Below are 21966 nucleotides of genomic sequence, written 5' to 3'. Positions count from 1 at the left end.
GCGCTCCAGCTGGCATAGGCATTACGCTGTCTAATGGAGAGAGGTGTCTGGCATTGCGGCTAGGCAAGCCGTGCCAAAGCGTCTTTTAAATCTTGCTACCCAATTAAGTTATAGCAAAATAAGAGCTGTTCCATCTTGATCTAATAGATTGAGAGAAGCCTGTGCAATATTGTCCTATTAATGGCGATAGTATTATGTGCTCTGGTGTCCACTCTTACATCAGGACGTAATCAGGCAACGTGAATTGAGGCTTAAATATCGACCAATATGTAACCTTTACACACACACACACACACACACACACACACACAGACTAAACATTTGCCAAAAAGGCAAACAGTTAACAGAATCTTTAGCAGTAAATAATTGCAATATTCGTTGGTGGAAAAATGAGGGAGGAACAACTATATATTGGTGTAATGGAAATTAGGAAAATAAACACTTACTAAATTATATATAACATTCATTTTGAAAACCACTTTCTCATCTAACCTGGTTTCATTTGCTCACTCATTCATTACATAATACATTATTATACATCTATTTGTACATTTATCTGCACTATTATTTGCTCATCTGGTAGATGTTAAGCTGCATTTAGTCGCTGTGTATCTTTACTATGCAATGACAAATACAATCACCATCCATCCATCCATCCATCCATCCATCCATCCATCCATGCATCCATCCCATTAATGAAATCTTAGTGATGCAGCATTTAGCATTACTCATAGAAACAATTCCCCCAGTTTGATCCTGAGTTTGGTTTACTGTCTGTGTGGTATCACTTGGCATGTTCATGTACTCCTACAGGTATGTTCATAGGGTTCAACAGTGTCTATACTTCTTGAGAAGACAAAGTCCATCTCTCCCCATGGTTTTAAGGAGCTTTTACCCCTACGTCATTAAGAGAATCCTGACCAACTCTATCATTGTGTGGTACGGCAGCTCCACTGTGTAGATTGGAAAGACTTTCATGGATGGTCAAAACCACCCACTGGCACCCAACCTGCCAGGGAGCAGCTTCACAACAGCAGATGTCTGCACAGAGCTCACATCATCATCAAGGATTGTTCATATTCCAGTCATAAACTGTTTAACTTCCTAACACCAAGAAGGAGATACAGGAACATACGCACCAGAACCAGCAGGTTCAGGGTTGGCTTTTTTCTATCCAATGTCATCCTACTGGACACTAGATTACTCTGCATGATGATTGTCAGAGAACAATTTGCATGGTCTCACTTCTGCACCCACCCTAAATGGATTTGTCTCCTGTGGACTTTGCCCTCTTCCTGAAAATGATGATTCAGCTCAAAGGTCGCTGTTTTGACACCATTGCGGAGATCCAGTTTGAATCGCATCAAAAAATAAGACTTCCAGGACACGTTTCAGAAATGACAGGAACGCTGGGGTTGCTGTGCATGGTGTGTAAACATAAATACATAAAGTACTTTCTTACCACTGCCTATATATTTGTCTGTCTGTCTGTGAATTTGTGCATTATAGGGTGGTCGGTGTTGGATAGGCATTGCTTCCAGGTGCATTTCTACCTTAGATCTAGTGTTCCTTGGATGGACTCCGACCAGAATACGTAAATGGGAAACTTTTTAAAAAAAATTTTGGGATGTGTTTATTTTTGTTAAGCCTCGGCTATCCTTAAAATGTACCAAAAATAGAATGTTTTAGACACTTGATCTTTGCTCTGTTCGGGTCTAAAAGCTCATTAGTTGGTTATAATTTTATAAAATCCTAGAAATATTTAACCACTTGTTAAACCAGGAATCTTTGATGGATGAAGGTGTGAAGGAATGGATCAGCAATATGATGGTCAAAATCTTGACCCAAAGAGGAATATGTGAGCTTACATGGTGTTCAGATCTGAACAGCAGATTCAAAACCTACCCTGATCGCACAGAAGACCTTGCCTGCCATGCGGACAAAGACACACCGCCTCCAAAGGGCTCTTGGGGATGCAGGTGGCGCCGTGTGCACACGGGTTGCGCTCACAGGTAGCGAACTGACACAGCTTGCCTGAGAAGAGTGGGGGACAGACGCAGAGCCAGGTGTCTGTATCACTGCACAGCCGGACCGAAAGAGAGGGGAAAAAAAGGAGGAAGCGGAAAGAGATCATTAGGACCAAAACGAAATGTTCTCTTGCTGCATCATTAATTCAGCTCAGTGTAGCTTGTGTAGAGAATAGCGGGAAAAAAGAAAAAAAATAGAAAAAAATAAAGTAGGGAGGCCAAAAGATAGAAAGAGAGTAGACAGAGGAAAAAGCAAGAAGAGGCAGGGAGAATACAAAACCACCACAATGTGCAACGTCATGCTTCTGCTTCGCAATCAATACAAGAGACTGATGTAAACTTCGATAATCCTGTCAGCTCTCATTGAATTTGCTACCGTACATCTGGCCCGAGATTTTGGGCTGCTAGATTGATAGTGCGGAGTAAGACAATTTAAATAGAACGGATTTGAATATATTTAGGCATATCCCCAAAAAAGGATGATCATCCCAGATACAACACAAAATGCCATATGGAGGTTGATCCAGATCTCTTTCATTGGTACTGTCCATGGTCTGATTTCACTCCCAGGCTCTTTTCATATTTCTGTGCTTCATATCTGGTCAAAAAGGGGAAGGTTACCCGGTGTGATAAGCCACATTCTAGCATGAAGTCCAAGATTCTGCTCCAAGATGATGTCTGATACAGAAAGCACTTGAGTTTTTTTTTTTTTTTTTAATTGATGAATTAATAATGTTCTTAGGATGGTAGCAGGGTACATTTTGCAACTCCGGAGCTGAATTCAAGAAATTAAATATTTATGTTCACTCACTGGTTTTAAAAGCCACCCAAAAAGTTGAAAGATAAAGCATTAGAATGTCTGGGGTCGATATATTAGCTAGACTACTGGTGTGGATAACAAGCGGAATAATGAGGCGCCTGTTCAACTGTAGACTTGGTGGGATCGTTTCGAAAGTATCGGTGCTTTTGATTTCGAGACGATCAATTCTCACGTTAAACGTTCGATCGCACCTAACAAGTGAGTTTACGATTTACTTAATGTAAATTTCTTCTTGCAACGTGCCGCTGTTGATTCTACGAACGAGTCACTCAGTCGTGTATCTTCGGTTCGTCACATCATCAGTACCTTCTGAGAGAATTTTTTTTTCTTTTTTGAAAAAGCAGTACAGTCGACCAGTCAAAGAAAAAACTGACTCAAGGGTGGGAAAATGTCAAGATTCTTTTGTTACTTCACATAATTTGTAAAAAGAAAAACGAATGCAGAAAGGTTCAATTCAATTAAATCTTTTTTATTTGTAGAACACTTTTGAGACAGGATTTGGGCTGTAATTAATATCAACAGTCTACTACAATGGCTCAGGACCACAGGTTGCATTTAATCACCAATTACTGCAAACTTAAAAAAAAAAAAAAAAAAGAACTGTAATAAATGGGCATTCAGTGTTAAGAAGGAGAACAGGTTTACTTTGGAGGCTGGTTCCTCTCGAAGTTTCTTCCTCGTGCCATCTCAGGAAGTTTTACCTTGCCACAGTCACCACTGGTAATTATACTTACAATTATATGGAACAAACTTATACATTCGTATATTTCAACATTATCTGTGTAAAGTTGCTTTGAGACAATGTCCATTGTTTAAACAATGTTTCAAAGTCTCAAAGCAGCTTTACAAAGATAACGTTGAAATAAAAAAATATATAAGTCTGTGGTAAAGGAAAAACATCAACTAAGGATGAAACCTCGAGAGGAACCAGACTCAAAAGGAAACTCATCCTCATCTGGGTGGCAAATTTAATTTGTTTTGTGTGATGGATTCTATTTAAAGTCTGTTCAATTAAATAGTGTTTCTAAATATACTACTTATAAACAAGGTGGTATCAAAACTGTTGGAAGAGGTTGAAGTCCGCAGGAGACAAATCTGGCGATTAGGGTGTCTTCGGAAGTGAGATCATGTGGATTGCTTGTTGAAGGTCTTCCTGATCTCTCGCTCATGAACCGCACGTGCCCTTCAAAACGCCTCGAACGACTAGTTGCGGCATCAACGTATGTCAAACGATTTAACTCGCTTTTCCGAGATGAAACCGCAGACATGGTCAGAATAGTGCCGTTATCAGCATTAGTCTAGAAATTTTTGATACCACCTTGTATATGTTTTTGAAATAAATGCAACAAAGGAGAAGTTCAGTCGATTGTAGTCGAGTTAACAATAATAATAGCTTTTCTTCCATTCCTTCTCAACTGTAAAACCCTTCAATTTTGTCCAGAAGAAAGATGCGAGAAAAATTGTTCATCTAAAGATTGCACCAAATGACCATGGCACAGGAAAGCACACTGATTCTCACACACAACTCACGAAAACCAAAATAGGCGATAATTTTCTCTCTCTGTCGGTAACTCATTGTTTGACCTGGTTCATGACAGCTTCTACACAGGAGCTCTTTAGGATATTCCCAGGGAAGGTCTGTACACGGTTTGTCACTGCCGTGTGGAACAGCGGGGAGTAACGCCACAGCAGACTGTGAGATTAGTGCTCTGCATTATGGGCAACATGCAAACACATCTGTCACTCTGAGTGATTGGCCTACAGCACACACCTAGCCCAAACGGATGCAGATAGAAGGGGAGGAAATCGTAGGTGTCGTTTTCAAAATGACCTACTGAATGATGGCAATTGTTTTCATGCAAGTGGGAAATAAACTAAGAAACTAATTGAATTTGTGGAATTATTATGGATTAAAAGAGTTCAATGTGCTATGAATACATGACCAAGATACAGAATATTTCCAAAAGTTTGCAGACACCTGGTCATAAGTACAGTATGTGATTTTTTTGAGCATCGCATTTTGCATTTAGGTGGGATGATTCCCTCCACTCTTCTGGGAAGATGTTCCACTAGATTTTGGAGTGTGCTTGTGCACATTTGTGTTTATCAGCCACAAAAGTGTTACAAAAGGCAGGTACTGATGTAGGTGAGGAGACCTAGGCTGCAGTCAGCATTCACATTCGTCCCAAAGGTGTTCAGTAGGGTTGAGATCAGAGCGCTATAGCAGGCCACTCAAGATCTTCCACACCAACCCATGTAAACCATTTTAAATCATATTTAATGTTATTTAAACATCAGTTTCTATACTTTTGCACAATTCTAAATTGAAAAATGAAAACCTGCCAGAAAAGGTGCAAAATATTTCACCACACCACTAAAATGACCACCTGTTCATCCTACAGTAAATACATGTATTCATTTGCTTGTTTTAGGTTTTTTTATTTTACTTATTTATCCGTTTACGGTACAGTGATCTCATTTGGCTGATCTTTTCCCCCCAAAAGTGGTTTTTAAATCAAACAGCATACAACTTCAAGCTACAGTAGGAATTTGCTCAAGGGCCCAACAGTGGTAGCTTGAGGATGCTTGGATTTGAAATGATGACCTTCTGAACAGCAGCCAAGTAGTACAGCACCTCAACCAGTAAGCTTTCATCCCATTTCCAAGTGCTGCAACTGCAATCTGTAGCAGGGGTAGCAGAGCAGATAATGCATGTACCTATCCTGTGCCTGGCAGAGAAAAAGCAAAGGTTTTCTTTGCTTAACCTTGAAGAAAATAAAAATTCTGACCTTTCTAGCCTCCCCAAAAAAAACCATTTTGCTTTTAAATATCTTGCCAAGTAGCTACGTAATTCCCATGCAATTCGGATTAGCTACAAAGTTATCGAGTCTGCAATGTAAGCTACTCTAAGTGCATCAGCCAGCAAGCTCATACTTTTGATAAGAGCTTGATGGATTGTACATCTGGTGCAGAGGCTTTTATAGAGATCATAACCACCCTATCCCACATCCAGAGATGCCTCTATTTCCTAGTGTAAAAAAAAGAAAACCTTTGTTTAGTCACAGCTGGTACCCCTTCTGTGGTGGTAAACAACCTATTTAAGTGATTAGCCACTCCTCATCTCGCTCCACCATACGGAATCAAATACAGGGCTGTATCTTTGTTCACTTCAACTAAGTGGTCCTTTAAATGTCTCCTTAATTTTGGTTCAGTTTCAAGGCTCTGGCAAATTTCCGGAATGTTCTGTGAAGTTCCAAAGTCAAGGCTAGTAAAAAAAATCGTCAATAGAATCTTTATTTATTTCAAGCCTACGAGGTTGTAGCAGAAAGTTTCGAAAATTGTTTTTTTTTTTTTTAACATGCCAACAGATGGCAGCACAAGGCTGCACGCACAGTCACGGGGAGCACCGACATTCAAGAGCCGGCATGCCACAAGACATCCATCAGGAGCTATGTAACTGGTGCTATTTTTACCACGTGAGCACCCCGTCACCGAGCTCTCCTCACACGGGAGTTTCTCGCCACATTCCACATGATCTTACTTCCACAGACAGGTTTGGCTACTGTGGACATCGCACTCTTCCCGGAGATGAAAATCCAGCTCAAAGGTCACAATTTTGACACCATTGTGGAGATCCAGTGCGTAGAAGAGGGTGCTTGAAACGCTTTGAAAAGAAGACCTCCAGGACACATTCCACAAGTGGCAGGAATGCTAGGAGCGTTGTATTGCTGTGCAAGGGAACTATTTTGAAGGTTATAGCGTGTAAATGTAGACATATAAAGTACTTTTTGATACCACTTCATATTGATATATTGTTAGGTTGAAGAATGTGGACATTCTTTTTCAGTGTTTACCACAGGTTTTTGTTATAGTCCACATTTTGAGAGTAAGATGGCCACTGATGGCATTGATTTTATCTTCTTAAATTACATTTGCTGGTTTAAGTGCATGGTCAGGATCATTATCTAGCATACACAAAACACTGATGTCCACTAATTTCAGAGGTTTTGTTTAAAATGATGTTTAATAATAAACTTTCTTACGGCTTCTCCCGTTAGAGGTCGCCACAGTGGACCATCCGCATGTTTGATTTGGCACGTTTTACGCTGGATGCCCTTCCTAACGCAACCCTCCCCATTTATCCGGGCTTGGGACCGGCACTAAGGCTTGTGCAACCTTAATGGCTGGGGTTGGTTCCCTGACTGGGGATCGAACCCGGGCCGCAGCAGTGAGAGCACCGCATCCTAACCACTAGACCACCAGGGAACCTAATATGATGTTTAATAATAATTTTTGTTAATATGCCCCTGATATCATTATTTATTCATTTTTATTTTGCTTTTTTATTTCCTTTTTACTTTAGAAAATGTGCAACTGGAAGCTTCTGTCATCAAAAATTAAATTCCTTGTAAGTGCAAACATACTTGGCAATAAAGCTCTTTCTGATTCCGCCTATATGATCCAAGGATGGCAATTTGTTTGCACTTATTTCAGAATATATATATATATATATATATATATATATATATATATATATATATATATATATATATATATATGTCAAAAATTACATAAAAAAAATGATACTTTATGTCTAGCAGGTTTTGCTATAGAATATCACAATGTATTTAATACAATAGAAGTCCACAGTATGGCCAGCCTTTAACACACACCCTGCTGTCTGAAACGTTTTCTTTCTAGACTGCATTGACACTGACTGTGGTTTGGCTCAGCATTTGGGTTTTGGAAAATACTCCCTGACCCTTTCAAGGCTCATAAGCATCAACAGCTTGCGTTTAGTCTTTTTTTTTCTTCCCGCCCTCTCAGACTCCCACCACAAGCAAACATCAAAATGAAAAATGCCACGGATTAAACAAAAAAAACATTGTGAGTTTCAGAGTCCTGGATGTCTTTGACTTCAAAAATAAATAGCAGTGGGTTTTAAATAATAAAAATGTCAAATTATTTGACCATTTTGCTTGATACTGGTCATAAAACCATGACATAGTAGTAAATAAATAAAAATGTTAAATATATACCTCAGAATATTTGTACTAAAACTGCAGTATCGTCCAATACACAGAATGTGTCCTCATGTCTGAGTGCTAATATATAAATAATTGCTCCTTTTAAACATTGGTCTCTTTTCCCCCGGAAATTTCCCATGGCCAGGTATTCAAACTATCTTGCCTCACGCTGTGGAGGCAGTGAGACACTTTGCAAGTCAATGTGTCACATTGGTATCACTGGAATTGCCCTCATGAATATATTCTTTTGCTTAGTTTCAATTTATTTGACCTTTGCTTGGGGCTAGAGTTTAGTCTATGTGGCTTTCCCATTTGCGCTTTCCTTGTGGGAAAGCCATTATTATACCCAGATCCTTGTTAAGTCATTTTGTTTGTTGACATTAATCATATAATAATATAGTCACTTCGTGTACAGCATTACAATGCCAGCAGGCTAGAAACTGTAAGCAACATATGGAGTTCCACAGGGATTAGCCTTGCAAGTTAAGTGGTACTTAAACAAACAAATGTATTTCACAAAAATTCACTGAAACTAGCATAATTCAACAAACAACATGCGAATAGAATATCTTTGCATAAAGGTACGACCGAGTTTACTGGTGGTAATATGAAAACGCACTACTGGGTTTACTGGTGCTAACGTGAACGCGATATTAACCTAATGTGAATTCGTTGCTAGCCAAGCAAAATCCATGGAAAGTTGTTGAGCTATATAACATAGTGCCAAGAAACGCATCTATACCTCAAACTTACTGAAACGATTACAAAATGCATTCTGAACACGTGTATTTTTTTTTTCCATTCAGTCACTAATGATGGTTACGTCTTTCCCAAAATCCACCGAAACTAGCATACAACATCTTTTCATTTCTTTTTCTTTCTCACATTGGTGTTGATCTGTAAACATGGAAAAATGTGAATTCAATGCTAGCCAAGAAAAATCTGTGGAAAGTTGCTGAGCTTTATCACAAAAAAAAAGGAAAGGATGAACGCATCGATACCTCATACTTCCAGAAACGGATACGAAATGTAATCTGAACATGTGTATTTTTTCCCCCAATCATTTATGATTCGATCTGTTTAAACTAGCCTACTAACGAAAAGGCCAGCTTTTGACTAATGGGTACCTTTCATACAAATGTTTTTTTTTAAAGCATCTTGCTAGTGCCAGTTCTGCTTGGTGTGGTTTGCTGTGAGCTCATGTGCTAATGTAAACAAGCTATTGGCTAACGTTTCTTGTACTATATAATATAGTAATATATTGCTTAGTTTCAATTTCTCGTTTACTACATACAAGATGGCTGAGCCACAAATCTATTTTAATCTCGGTTAACTAGAGGGGACAACAATAACAGCAGATAATTACATCCTTGAGTCATGAATACTCGAGGTACATCCCAAATCACATTTAGCTATGATAATAAGCATCGTATTTAGCCCCACACATTCACACAGCATGTGTATTATCTGAAAATTGAATGTGTAGGCCATTTTGCACAATGGAGAATGTAAGCACATTGCTCCCATAAGCAAAGAAGGCTGTGAAAATGTGTTTTTATTGTTTAACATGTTGATCATTTGTTCAGAAAAATCACAGAAATACTCTTTTTTTTTTTTGATGAATATTAACACAAAAAACCCTTGTTAAATATATGTTTACGTGCCACAATTTTTGACACTCTAACAAATTTATATGATTAAATATATTTGAAGTATATTCTCATTTAGTTTTCTTTTAGGACACCTATGTGACAAGAAACAGGGAATCATCCAACCATGAGTTTCAAAATGACATAAATATGAGGTAACACATAGGCCAAATTCCTTTAGTCATTCATCACAATGGGTAAGACCAAGTAATATCGCTGTGCTATGTGGTAAAAGGATCACAAAATGAGAATTTTCTAGAAAAAGAATAAAAGAAAAGCATGGAAAATGGCCATTTTCAAAATCAGGCCAATAATTTAGGTTTTAGTCAACTGCAAATGTTACAGTAGGAATTAATCTCTAAGATCAATGTGTGTATTTAGTCTCAAAACTTTGAAGAGAAAAGAAAAGAAAAATCTCAGCTAGAAAATTGCAGAGGTTCTAGCAAGCAAAAAGTGATCAGAGTTATAGTAGCTGTGACTCACTTCAGTGACTCAGCATACACATGATGCAGAGTTTTTCATTAATTATCTGTCATTTTAAAAGAACTTAAATAAGCTGTATAACATTAATGTAGCTGAACTGTCAAATTGAAAGGACGAATGATTCAGTACAAAATTTTATAGAGCACAAAAAGGAGATTGGTGATTAATATCAGATTATATATATATATATATATATATATATATATATATATATATATATATATATATATATATATATATATATATATATATAAAATACACATCGTTTACCCATTAAAATTTTTATTCTATAACTCTTACATTCTGTGAAGCTGCTTTGAGACAATGTCCATTGTAAAAAGCGCTACAAAAATAAAATGTAATTCAATTGAATCTACATATGAAGAAGCATAAGTCCATTACAACAATATATGGACTGTTACCACAAATTTGAAGGAACACAACTTTACAGGATGTCATTGGATGAGGTAGAAGTACATTTTTCCTTCACCCAAACCTGTTCCAGCATGACAATGCCCCTGTACACACAGCCAGCTCCATAAAGATATGCTTTACATTGGTTGGAAGTTTGTGGAAGATCTTGAGTGGCCTGCTCTGGATCTCAAACCCTATTGAACACCTTCGGGATGAACGTGAACGCTGACTCCTCACTTCACCTACATCAGTACCTGATTTTACTAACACCTCTGTAGCTGAATGAGCACAAATCTCCACAAAATCTAGAGGAACATCTTCCCAGAAGTTTGGGTTTTACTATAATAGTATTTAGGGACTAAATGTTGAATGGGGCAGAAATTAATCTTATGATCAGGGGTCTACAAATTTTTTTTTTTTACATATAGTGCATCTGTACATTATATTTTATATTAATGGATATTAAAATAAAGCAATCACGATTTAAATGTGTAGATTCAGCTTTAAATCAAGAGGTTGAACAAGAACATTTAACTAACTGTTAGATTTTTTTTCATAGTCTCCATTTTTATAAGCTACATTTTTTTTTATTTTGGATGCAAATCTGATGCAGTCATTGCCTGAAATCTTGAAACCATTCGACATTTACCAAAGGACATCCCACATTTTGGACCAAGGAACATCTCTTGAGATGATTCGTCAGGTCTTTATAGCTGCCTTATGCTTGTTCTTCATTTAGTTTGGTCATCAGGGAGTAAGAATGGAGATCTGTTGAGTAGAGGTCAGGAGATTAACTTGTCCATTCAGGAACAAGGCAACAGTCTAGAACCGTTTTCGATGTTTCCTGTTTCTTCCTGTTCATGTCACCAGTGGTTTGAATATTGAGGTATTAAATGGCACATTTAATACCACATCATGGAAATTACTTTTATTTGTGTACTTTGACTTTGATACACTTGAGAGTGCTCTTGACTTGTTTTAGTTGTAGACCCCTTTTATTTGTGATGCCTTTTGGTAATTGCTAAGCTGGCTAGTGCATTCATTATTTTCAAGAATGCATCAAATTGTTTTAAAGATCTATCTTTCCGATAATAATAAAGCGCTCCTTCACTTGCACTGACACCTCAATGAGAAAACAAAGTAGAAGATCATACTTGGCCATGAAATTGTTTAAAAATCAATTGTTAAATTACCATAGATTATTTGAAATAGACGGACTGATGAGGGACCCCATGAATGAAAGTGAATTTTTACAATGATATGCGTCTTGGCTGCATAATTACAAATCACTTCAAATGTTGTAGCACGCAGAAGCAAAATACATTTTCTGTCTAAATATTTATGGATCCCGCTATACATGCATGCCATATACAACCAGAAATGAAAACAATTAAAAAAAAAAAAATTTTTAGAAATACCACCCTTAGTAAAAAAAAAAATAATAATAATTAAAAATAAATAAATAAATAAATAAAAATAATAAAGGATTTTAAATTGTGATTTTCAACCCAATTTTGTAAGCAGCTGTAAAAAAAAAAAAAAAAAAAAACCTACAGAATACAAACACACCAGATCCTGAACAGAGGTAGAACTTCACAGTACCGTTCAGTTCTTGGTTTGATGCACTGTTTATCATTTCTTAATCAACTGTGACAATTTTAAAACATGGTGCCTGGAGTCACCACTTAATTGAGTCAAATGCTTTCTCAAAATATAGACCTTTCAAAAAAGAAATAATGAGCTGCCAGGACTAATAGGTATTTCTCTCATAGAAGGGAAGAAAATAAAAATATAATTTGCATGAATAAATCAACAGTAGATAAATAAAAGCAAGAACAAATTAAATGTGCTCTGCCTCGGCCCTTGTTTACTATATTTCTACCAGATTGGCTAGTCATGGCTAGTCATGATATTAGACTGAAATCTAATATCTACAAGCAGACCAACATTAAAATAATTAGAGCTAAAAGGCATTTTAAAAGGGGGGGGGGTCTTAAGACTCACATTCTCGAACAAAAAATATAATCCGGGGCGTTTTATGAGGTGGGATCAAAATAGTTTTGAGGTGTTTTGTAACACGCCAACAGATGGCAGCACAGGGCTGCACGCACAGTCACAGGGAGCACTGGCCTTTATAAGGCAGTGTGCCAGAAGGCATCATCCTGTGTACATCGGGAGCTGTGCAACTGGTGCTGTTCTGACCAGGTGGGGTAATGACGTTGGCTATTCTGACCACGGGCAAACAACATGATCTCTGTATATTTCAGCACAAGTTGATGTTTCTTTGCATATCCCAGCATATTAATAAGCTGGGGTCTGCCAAGATACAGCGCCCGTGGAGCCCTGCTCCAACAGTGGTGTAAAATATTTAAGTAAATGTACTTTGTTATTAATTCTTAGTCTAGTTTTACTAGCTATCAAATATATAAGGAAATTTGACTACATTTGTGATTCAATCAATGTACTTTTTATTTCCCAAAATTTTATTATGAGCATAACCTATTCCATTTTACACCTCTGTAGAAAGACGTCATTAACACCCCCAAACTCCTCTACCCGCATCTGGTGCCTGTTAGCGACTTTTTAGTACAGCTAGCCTCATTTTCAGTCCAAAAAGAGCTCGAATAAATTCCACAAAGTTTGAGAACCAGCTTGAAGACGAATAAAAAAATCACCCTCTCCGAGACCTGCATCAAATCACAGTCAGCTCTGAACATTTGGTTAAGCTAAAATTATTTACTTTACATATTTGTTTAGACTATTTTGAGACATAATACTGTTATTGTATTTGTTAATTGAATATAATTTTATTAAAGATTGCATTAGTAGTTTTGTCTTTATTTTTTTTTGACCGACTTGTTCGGTCTTTGTTTCATTCTGGCGAGTTGAAGGGACTGTAGTGTTGTTGGTTAATGCAGTGTTCAGGTGTACAATTAAATTAGAATTTTTGAAAATCAACCTTTTGAAAACCAAATTTTTTTTTGTTTTACACAAAACGTGTGTGTTGAGGACTAGTGCATCTTTTAGCCTATGTTCAATGAGTCAAATAGTCAAGTACTGTTCAAATTATATATATATATATATATATATATATATATATATATATATATATATATATATATATATATATATATATATATATATATGTATGTATGTATGTAACCGGATACCTGCGGGGGTTAGGTTCTATGACCCCTTTTGACTCTCTCCTTTTGATGATTCCCCTTAAAAAATGTAACCAATCCTCAACTCAACAAAAATTGTGAAATAATTGTCCTAAATGTTTTATTTACTACTTTAAATTAATAATACAATAATAAAATTGTTTTTTAAACATTTGTATGTAATTTATTAGTACAAACTGTCAGTTTTTAGTACGAACTATCAGTTTTTTGCCAGTTACTCCGGTTCCAAATAAAAAGTCGCGAACTATCGAGGTTGCGTAGTATCGAACTTCCACTGTGTATATATATATATATATATATATATATATATATATATATATATATATATATATATATATATAAATAATATATGTTTATGCATCCACATGTACAAAATATAAATAAATATAGTTTCTATAGCTGTGGTGTCAATGATGGTATTAAGAGGTGGATTGATTCACATAAAACACCACTAAAGACCTAGCGATGAAATGAGACGGCCCGAGACTGTTTTAACTCGCTTCACATTTCTTTTTTGAGACTGCCTAATCCACTAATCACCACTAGAAATAACAAAAATCACAGTTCACCCCAAAGAAACATATATTACCATAGCGCACATAGGAATTTTGCGCATTCTTAATTTTATTTAAATTATTTAAATCTTTTGCCTTTTTTTGGTGGTGCAATCTCCTACCAAATGCTTCCCAAAAGAAAATGCCACACTTGGCATAGAATTTAATAATCTCGTCCCACTCTAAGAGACTCATTAGCGACTTTATTGCGATTCTAAGCAAAAAAACAAGGTCTTTACCATGTGTGTGTAGGGGGGGTATGACTGATTTATCACACATCTAGACTTGTTTATGCCATTTACTTTTTGCGAGTGTGTTTTGTGGTGAGCGCCAGCTGCAGAAAAGCGCTTTAATAAATGCGGCGTATTAGCTTAAAGCAATCAGTCTGCAATGTTAGCAGCCCTCGATGAATTCTCACAACCTTCTTCATCATTTTCAGCCCGTTTATAGGAGTTTAAATGGAGTGCAGGCATAAAACAATATATAATATGACGTCCTGTGCTGAAGCCGCATGAAAATAAACCGGTGGTCACAAACTTTGTGTGATCAAAAGTATAGTGGGGCAAAAAAGTATTTAGTCAGCCAACAATTGTGCAAGTTCTCCCACTTAAAAAGATGAGAGAGGCCTGTAATTTTCATCATAGGTACACCAACTATGAGAGACAAAATCAGAAAAAAGAAATCCAGAAAATCACATTGTATGATTTTTAAAGAATTTATTTGCAAATTATGGTGGAAAATAAGTATTTGGTCAATAACAAAAGTTTATCTGAATACTTTGTTATATACCCTTTGTTGACAATGACAGAGATCAAACGTTTTCTGTAAGTCTCCGCAAGGTTTGTACACACTGTTGCTGGTAGTTTGGCCCATTCCTCCATGCAGATCTCCCCTAGAGCAGTGATGTTTTGGGACTGTCGCTGGACAACAAGGATTTTCAACTCCCCCCAAAGATTTTCTATGGGGTTAAGATCTGGAGACTGGTTAGGCCACTTCAGGACCTTGAAATGCTTCTTACGCAGCCACTCCTTCATTGCCCGGGCGGTGTGTTTGGGATCATTGTCATGGTGGAAGAACCAGCCATGTTTCATCTTCAATGCCCTTGCTGATGGAAGGAGGTTTTCACTCTAAATCTCACAATACATGAACTCATTCATCCTTTCCTTTACACGGATCAGTCGTCCTGGTCCCTTTGCAGAAAAACTGCCCAAAAACATGATGTTTCCACCACCATGCTTTACAGTAGGTATGGTGTTCTTTGGATGCAACTCGGCATTCTTTCTCCTCCAAACACGACAAGTTTTTAAACAAAGGTTCTATTTTGGTTTCATCTGACCACATGACATTCTGGGACAACTGGGATTTTTGCTCACCGTTCTTGTGATAATTTTGACCCCATGGGGTGAGATCTTGCATGGAGCCCCAGATCGAGGGAGATTATCAGTGGTCTTGTATGTCTTCTATTTTCTAATAATTGCTCCCACAGTTAATTTCTTCACACCAAGCTATTTACCTTTTGCAGATTCAGTCTTCCCAGCCTTCCCAGCCTAAGTTAAAGCTTCACAGAGCTCATGTTTCAGGCGAGTTGCACTTACAACAAGAGAATAGCTGCCTTGCAAAAACAAAAAATCAAACTGCAACTCAAATAGAGCACTCAGTGTTTTGACACCAGAGTATACTCCTACAAATGGTCCCAAACAATGTGTGAATATGAAATGAATCCCGAAAACCTCAGTCCTTCCTGCCCTTCTGTTGGTATTAAATATATATATTTTTGCACATAATTAGGGTAACAAAATAGCCTCCGATCTCTATTTTATTAGCTTTTTGCAGTAATGAGAAAAAAAGAAGCCGTAGTGCTCAATTTAAACCATATTTGCAGTGATTCATGTGTTTATGCAATTCATTGTTTATGTGTAAAGATCTCAAGCCACCAGCTTTGCATGGTTTTATTAAATTATTAACAGATTACAGTATACTACCTGTTAGAGTTAAGATGGGCCTCACACTGTTCTGTTCAGTGTCTATAGGATATTTGCGAGGTGAGTATGTAAGTTATACAAGAAGTCTTTGTCTAGGTTTACACATCTCTGGTTACTATGTCTTCTTAACCAATCAGGAACAGTTTTAGGTCAGGTTTTTTTCCCAGTGTGTATATATAATTGTCTGCAATAAACTGTAGAAGAACATTTGCGCCATACTGTGTGCTGTGTGATTCTTCCCTGATTAAAACAGACACCAAGGGCATCGTAGATCACATGGGAAACCTCCAAGAATTAAGTTCTGTTTGGGCATGATAAAAAACCAACACTACCCCGTACTGATCACCATTCTTTAAGACTCCTTGGTAGGTTAGAATAGAATGGCCTTTATTTGTCTCATATACATTACATTACAACACAGTGAAATTCGTTCTTCACATATCCCAGCTTGCTCAGAAGCCGGGGTCAGAGCGCAGGGTCGGCCATGATACGGCGCCCCTGGAGCATAGAGGGTTAAGGGCCTTGCTCAGAGGGCCCAAGAGTTGCAGCTTGGCAATACCGGGGCTCGAAACCCCGGCCTTACGATCAGTAACTCAGCGCCTTAACCACTGAGCTCCCACTCCCCTAAGCTACCTGCTTTATATTTGTATTTTATTTATTTATATTGTATTTATATTTACATGTACATTCTTTAGTATTGGACGGTCGTAAAAAGCATTTCACTACACGTCGTACTCTGTATGAATCAGTGGTGGATGAAGTACACAAACCATGTAGTTAAAGTAGAGATCCACTCGGTAAGTTTTTATCAGACCATTAATAAAAAGGAATGACAGATTCCGAAAAATGTCTTTAGTCAAATTAAATTAAAAGTCTCCGCAAATGCAAATACAGTAAAGTACAGATTGCCCTACAAAACGCATCAACAAAAGTATAGTAACAAATTACATTTACTTCGTTAATGTATACCACTTGTATGAATGCATATGCGGAAAATACTTTTTCTAGTAACGATGGGGTCATCAGAACGCACCTTCATCTTACAATAAGTCGGAGAACCACCCCCCACAATTCCCCCTCCTGTTTACGAACATAAAATTACTGAAATGTATTTGAATGCATTTTTAGGCACACTGTTGCTTATTTGGACACATTTACATATATATTACAAACTACCCAAATACATTTTTTTGCCCTTCTTTGGCCAAGGACATGGCCGACTTCATGACTAACAGACTGCCTGCTTTGGCAGAAACCCGCGCTAGGTTCCCTGTTCCGTTAAATCAGCCAAAGACTGCAGGGTTGTAACTGACAGCGAAGATGACCGATGTGTTACTCTACACGGAGGAACTGAGTGGATAATGTACAGCTGTTCACATTTGCCCCTCTTTCCCCTTCCTCTTAACCAGCCAATGGATCTGTCTTACTATCGTTTCACAAAAGGAGGCACGTCCATGAATCATTGCCAGGCTCGCATGTCGGTGGGAGGATTTTAAAAAAGGCCAGCCTGGGCACGGCAATAAAAATGTCATAATTCAGCAGCACGGATGAGTGTGGAGGGGTTTAGTAGTGTGTGTGTGTGTGGGATGCAGGGCTATGGGGGCATAACAACAATGCTGCTGTAAGAGCGAGACAAACTAAAGATGGGGCGTCTAGAAGGAGGTACAGGAGATAAGGGGGGGAAATAAGAGGAGGGCGAAGAGTATTTGCAAACCATCTGTTGAAAAATGGCAGGCAGCAAAAACATCAGCTGCGAGCTTGGAAGAAAATTGTTCCTCCTACTCACTGGTGGGTTGGAGCTATTTGGATTACAGTTAGGCCAGCCGAATGCAAAAGCACTTATCTGCTGTCAAAAATAAGCCCTACAGCTAGTTTTTTCCCGCTTTGAAAGCCAACGCATGGAGACCTGTTTTAATGTCTTGGACGTTATTATTATGTTACCGAAGGCTCCGGTACGTGCGAGCCGACGCCTGCTAATTTTTGAATGGAGTTGCAGCATTATTGCCTATTTCTATGTTGCAATTTGGACCGAAGGACGGCGGTGTTGGACGAAGGACACGAACCATGTACTTGAGTTAAAATAGAGATACACGAGGTAAAATATGACTCCAGTAAAAAATGCTCTCTTTAAACTTTCAGTTGAGTAAAAGTACTTAAGTATTTTGCTTTCAAATGTACTTAAGTATCCAAAGTACTATGATTTATTATGGGTATAAATGCTCCTTCTGGGTATAAAGACCTTTTACTTCATCAACTCAGTTTATGTGAAAAGACTCGAATGTGACTCTCAGCGCACTGATCTATTAATAGAATGATATTAATGAGTCAAAAAATTGGTATCTATTCAAATAATCCGCCCAAAACCTTACTTTTAACTACTTTCGCACAAATAAGGTCACAGGGGTTGTGCCGAGTTCGAGTCTGGAGTTTCTTCCATCATTTATTCCTCTCTAAATGTTCTGCTTGCTGTTGAACTGATGCTGAACTGTATGTTGGTGATCAGTAGATACACCAAGCGCCAATCAAAACAAGTTTAAAACAGAGCGAGAGCTCGACCCTGATTGGCGAATCGCTGAAAGTTTGACCAGTTAAGTTTTTATCCTCATAAATACAAAGGAACAACTGATTTCGAAAAACATCGATGAGTAAAAAGTACAATATGAAATGTAGCGAAGCGAAATGAAAAGTCTCCGCAAATGCAAATACTTCAGTAAAGTACAGATACGCGAAAAAAGCTACTTAAGTATAGTAAGAAATTACATTTATTTTGTTACTGTTCATCACTGTATGTCCAGTACTGTTACCCCAATGAAATTTGACTTAAGTACATATTACCAGGCTGAAATTCTACTCAAGAAAAAATGAGCTCATTAAAAATTTTTTTTTTACAATTTTTTTATTTATGTATTTTATATAACAGCAGGGGGTGGGGATTCTAGTGTACTTCTAAAAGGACAAGAAGATAAAAATAACTTCTCAAATAGAGGTTTCACCTTTACAAAATAAAGTGCATTAAAATAAATAAATAAACAATACACAGTGCAAAAACTCATCATCTACTCAACACTTACAATCTTATTTCTAGCTAATCTAAAAATTAATTTATCTAAAAATAAAATACTATGAAAAAGCAGATTGTGTAAGATTATTATGATTGCTTTAAAATGTGTTACTTTTTTAAAAACTGCAAATTGAGCTTAATTACCACCAGAGTCATAGTTCGAGGTCTTGTATTTTAAGATAAACCTTTATTCGTCCCACAGTGGGGAAATTTCTAAGGAAATTTTAAAGACTTTATTTTAATTCAATACAATTCATTTTTATTTGTTTAGCGCTTTTAACAATGAACATTGTCTTAAAGCAGCTTTACACAGATAATGTGGTGATTAAAAGTGAATATGTTCTTTATAAGTTTATTTTAGCTTAAAAACTGGTTTTAAGGTTCCCCAGTAGAAAATGCTCAAAAATCATACTTAGGACTTGTTTTACAACTTAAAAAAAAAAGAATGTACAGTGTAACATATTGCATGTGCGTGATCTTGATTTTATTAGTAATATTGTTACTAGTTTAAACGCTAAGGCTCATTTTAAGACAGAATATATAATTATTAAAAGAGGAATTTTTTGTTTAGTAGCTTTGGCTTTCAGATCTTTTTTAAACACAAATTAAGAAATGCAAAAATAAAAAATATCAAATATTTTAATGCTTATTTTATGACATTTTGTACTTTTCTAAACCCTATATGTTTTCTTCTTTCAAGTGCCATTAAACTACTGTACCTTTGCCTTGTTTCTAGTCTTTATCTTCTAAAATTATGCATTTATTTCTAGACACTTATTTTTTGCAGCGCAGTCAATGAATTAAGTGTAATGTGAGTTATAAATTTTTGCTGCAGCAAAAAAAACCCTCCTTTTTATATTGTCATTAATGAGAATAAAAGAACTCGCAAATGCAGATTCAGCAGTTAGACTAAAAACTTTCTTTTGAGAGTTTAGCACATTTGTTCTCCGCCCATCAACCAATCAGTGCAGTAGTTTCTGGGGCATGACCCCCTCCTGCATTATATTATTATAATTTTTTTTTTTATTACACGTTTTGGAGACAAGGTGAGAGAGGCGAGATTGAGATGGTTTGGACATGTGCAGAGGAGGAACATGGGGTATATCAGTAGGAGAATGCTGAGGATGGAAAACCAGGAAGGAGGAAAAGAGGAAGACCAAGGAGGAGGTTTATGGATGTGGTGAGGGAAGACATGCAGGAAGTTGGGTTGAAAGAGGCAGATGTAAAAGACAGGGGGGAATGGAGACGGATGATGGTGTGGTGCCCCCTAATTGGGGAAGAATTTATTTATTTTTATTCAGTAACGGATATGATTTCAAATAACCCAGCCACTATGGATGCACAAGCCAGTGCACTCTTAGTGCCGGTCCCAAGCCCGGGTAAATGGGGAGGGTTGCGTTAGGAAGGGCATCCAGCGTAAAAACGTGCCAAATCACATATGCGGATCACAAATGAGAATTTCATACCGGATCGGTCGAGGCCGGGTTAACAACGACCGCCACAGGTATCGTTAGTCGACAGGGTACCGGTGGAAATTGGGCTACTGTTGGCCGAAGGTGGAGAAAGAGAGGAGGAAGAGGTCTACAGAGACGGCAGGGAAAGGAGAAGTGGAGGAGAGTAGAAGTTTGGGTTGGTACTTTAAATGTTGGTACTATGACGGGTAAAGGGAGAGAGGTAGCTGATATGATGGAGAGAAGAAAGGTAGATATGCTGTGTGTTCAGGAGACCAAGTGGAAAGGGAGTAAGGCCAGGAACATTGGAAGTGGATTTAAACTGTTTTATCATGGTGTGGATGGAAAGAGAAATGGTGTAGGGGTGATTCTGAAGGAAGAGTACAGTAAGAGTGTAGTGGAGGTGAAGAGAGTTTCTGATAGGGTGATGATCGTGAAGGTGGAAGTTGAAGGATGATGATAAATGTCATCAGTGCCTATGCTCCACAAGTTGGCTGTGAGATGGAGGAGAAGGAAAAATTCTGGAGTGAATTAGATGAAGTGGTAGATGGTGTACCTAGGAAAGAACGATTGGTGATTGGGGCAGACTTTAATGGGCATGTAGGTGAAGGGAACAGAGGTGATGAGGAGGTGATGGGTAGGTATGGTTTTAAGGAGAGGAATGTGGAAGGGCAGATGGTGGTAGATTTTGCTAAAAGGATGGAAATGGCAGTGGTGAACACTTATTTTAAGAAGAAGGAGGATCATAGGGTGACGATAAGAGTGGAGGAAGGTGCACACAGGTGGACTATGTGCTATGCAGGAGATGCAACCTGAAGGAGATTGAGACTGTAAGGTGTTGGCAGGGGACAGTGTAGCTAGACAGCATCGGATGGTGGTCTGTAGGATGGTTTTGCAGGCGAAGAAGAAGAGGAGGAGAGTGAGGACTGAAAGAAGAATAAGATGGTGGAAACTGAAGGAGGAAGAGTGTAGTGTGAGGTTCAGGGAAGAGGTCAGACAGAGGCTCAGTGGTGTTGAAGAGGTGTTGGATGATTGGGCAACTACTGCAGGAGTGATGAGGAGGCAGCTAGAAAAGTACTTGGTGTGACATCTGGAAATAGAAAGCAAGACAAGGAGACGTGGTGGTGGAATGAGGAAGTGCAGGAGAGCATAAGGAGAAAGAGGTTGGCAAAACAGAAGTGGGATAGACAAAGTGATGAGAAAAGTAGGCAGGAGTACAAGGAGATGCGGCAGCAGGTAAGAGGGATGTGGCAAAAGCCAAGGATAAGGCATATGAGGAGCTGTATGAGAGGTTGGACACTAAGGACGGAGAA

The 21966-nt window shown here is 37.8% G+C and overlaps 1 protein-coding gene across 9 annotated transcripts in view; it reads right to left on the bottom strand.

The window, feature by feature from the left end:
- The window catches only part of eys (eyes shut homolog), a 400588-nt gene that overhangs the window by 29459 nt on the left and 349163 nt on the right, over positions 1-21966 (bottom strand). For all 9 annotated transcript variants that reach the window (XR_006924828.1, XM_046842744.1, XM_046842742.1 and 6 more), the window contains one exon: positions 1906-2078. Coding sequence is in view for 8 of the 9 variants with exons in the window: in XM_046842744.1 (XP_046698700.1) it covers positions 1906-2078 (173 nt within the window). In the remaining variant the exon portion in view is untranslated. The remainder of the gene's footprint in view (positions 1-1905; positions 2079-21966) is intronic.

Source organism: Silurus meridionalis, chromosome 28 (assembly GCF_014805685.1).
Source record: "Silurus meridionalis isolate SWU-2019-XX chromosome 28, ASM1480568v1, whole genome shotgun sequence".
Classification (NCBI taxonomy): Eukaryota; Metazoa; Chordata; class Actinopteri; order Siluriformes; family Siluridae; genus Silurus; species Silurus meridionalis.
Note: the sequence above shows the minus strand (reverse complement) of the source record. Positions and strands in the feature narration are given on the sequence as shown.